Below are 1,613 nucleotides of genomic sequence, written 5' to 3'. Positions count from 1 at the left end.
GACAACTCTTAGATACGTACACTTATTAAAATACAGTAAGTCATCTATAGTACTTCAGTTGACTGGTAGATTATTGGAAACAAGTGTAGCTAACTTAAAACAAAATAAAATAGTGTCATCTCTTTTTAACAATTTTAAATTTTAAATAAAGTATTTACATCAATCAACTCAATATATAAGAGGATTAAGAAAATTCGTAATTAGCATATATTAGGCATCTTTAGAAAAAATTAAACGGTATACACAAGAATAATGTTCAGGGATAAATATGGAAATTCAAGAAATAAAAAATAATATGACAAGACTTGAAAAGTGATGCACCGGCGAAATTTGAGTGCATAGATCAGCAAGGAATACAGTAAAGAACAAGAAAGAATCCACAACTTTTTCCTTTATTTGAGTATCAAATGGTTTCTTGCGGTGATATTTCTGTAATTCAATTATAGGAGTACCATTTTCTAGTCCAATCTTATCCATGCACTGTTAAAACCATTATTTTCCGATCCCTTTCTATTTTCTTGCTCTATAAATACAAACATAACAGAACAATCAATTTCTCAGATTAACTGACCGAGGAAAAAGAAAAAGAAAAAAGAAAAAAAAAAGATGACAACTATGGTAATGATAATGAAGCCATCACATAATACAACTTCCACAGCAGGAGACTCGAGTTTTCACAGATGGAATTCTCCAGTTCCGTACCTTTTTGGTGGGTTAGCAGTTATGATGGGATTAATAGCGTTAGCATTGTTAATTTTAGCTTGTTCTTACAAGAAACGTTCGTCGTCGTCGACGGAAGAATCATCGTCATCTTCCAACAACGTTAACGATTCCGACGACGGTCCTCAAGAGAAGTCATCGACGAAGTCAGTACAGGTATTAAGTCCAGAAATGGAACCAAAATTTGTTGTGATTATGCCTGGAGATTACAATCCTACGTGGTTAGCCAAGCCCACCATGCCTATTCGTCAAGGTCCTGACCAAGTTTGAGTCATTTAATTCTTTTCTTATAGTGTTCTTTCTTTTTTTCCAATAGTTTTTGAGCTGGAATGAGGTAGAAAGTAGGAGTAAGAGATGATATGGGACGGAAATGATGGAGAGTAAGTTACAGCAACTAATATGTAACTACATTTACCAAAAAAAAAAAAGGGAAAAAACTACAAACCGTGAACAATATTTTTTGGTTCAACTTCTTGTCTTCGTATTTTTGGGTTTTTGACACTGATGAATCTGAATCAATGAGTACGTGGAGAAATCGGAAGTTAATAATATTTCTCTGTTAATTATCGATTGATATATATATATATATATATATATATATATATATATATATATAAAAGGGTTAATTGTTTACATTTGTAACCAGAGTGGATTCTTGATTACGATGTTAATTAGGTTAGCAAGCGAAGCTTTAGAGCTTTCGAGGCGAACTCCAATAATTATGAGGAGTTAATATTTGAGGCAACTATTGCTTCCACAATAAATTGCCAAAAAGACCAGGACCCCAGAAAATTAACGAAGGAACAACATAAACATAAACACGAGAATTCTCCTAAATTAATTTGCTGTTTTCTTTACGCGCACTGTCATTTAAATATACGTTTAAATAAAGT

The 1,613-nt window shown here is 32.5% G+C and overlaps 1 protein-coding gene across 1 annotated transcript; it reads left to right on the top strand.

Moving 5' to 3' along the window:
* Nucleotides 1-401: 401 nt before the first annotated feature.
* On the top strand, nucleotides 402-1,189 carry LOC104240701 (protein GLUTAMINE DUMPER 6-like). Its single transcript, XM_009795579.2, has one exon. The coding sequence runs from the start codon at nucleotides 607-609 to the stop codon at nucleotides 988-990; it is 384 nt and encodes a 127-aa protein (XP_009793881.1). The 5' UTR covers nucleotides 402-606; the 3' UTR covers nucleotides 991-1,189.
* The last annotated feature ends 424 nt before the right edge of the window (nucleotides 1,190-1,613 follow it).

This window comes from Nicotiana sylvestris, chromosome 2, assembly GCF_000393655.2.
Source record: "Nicotiana sylvestris chromosome 2, ASM39365v2, whole genome shotgun sequence".
NCBI classification, from domain to species: Eukaryota; Viridiplantae; Streptophyta; class Magnoliopsida; order Solanales; family Solanaceae; genus Nicotiana; species Nicotiana sylvestris.
The sequence above is the reverse complement of the archived record's forward strand: the minus strand, read 5'-3'. Positions and strand labels throughout refer to the sequence as shown.

Coding starts and splice junctions, on each gene's coding strand:
- LOC104240701 (XM_009795579.2), top strand. CDS start 607: ATGACAACTATGGTAATGATAATGAAGCCATCACATAATACAACTTCC.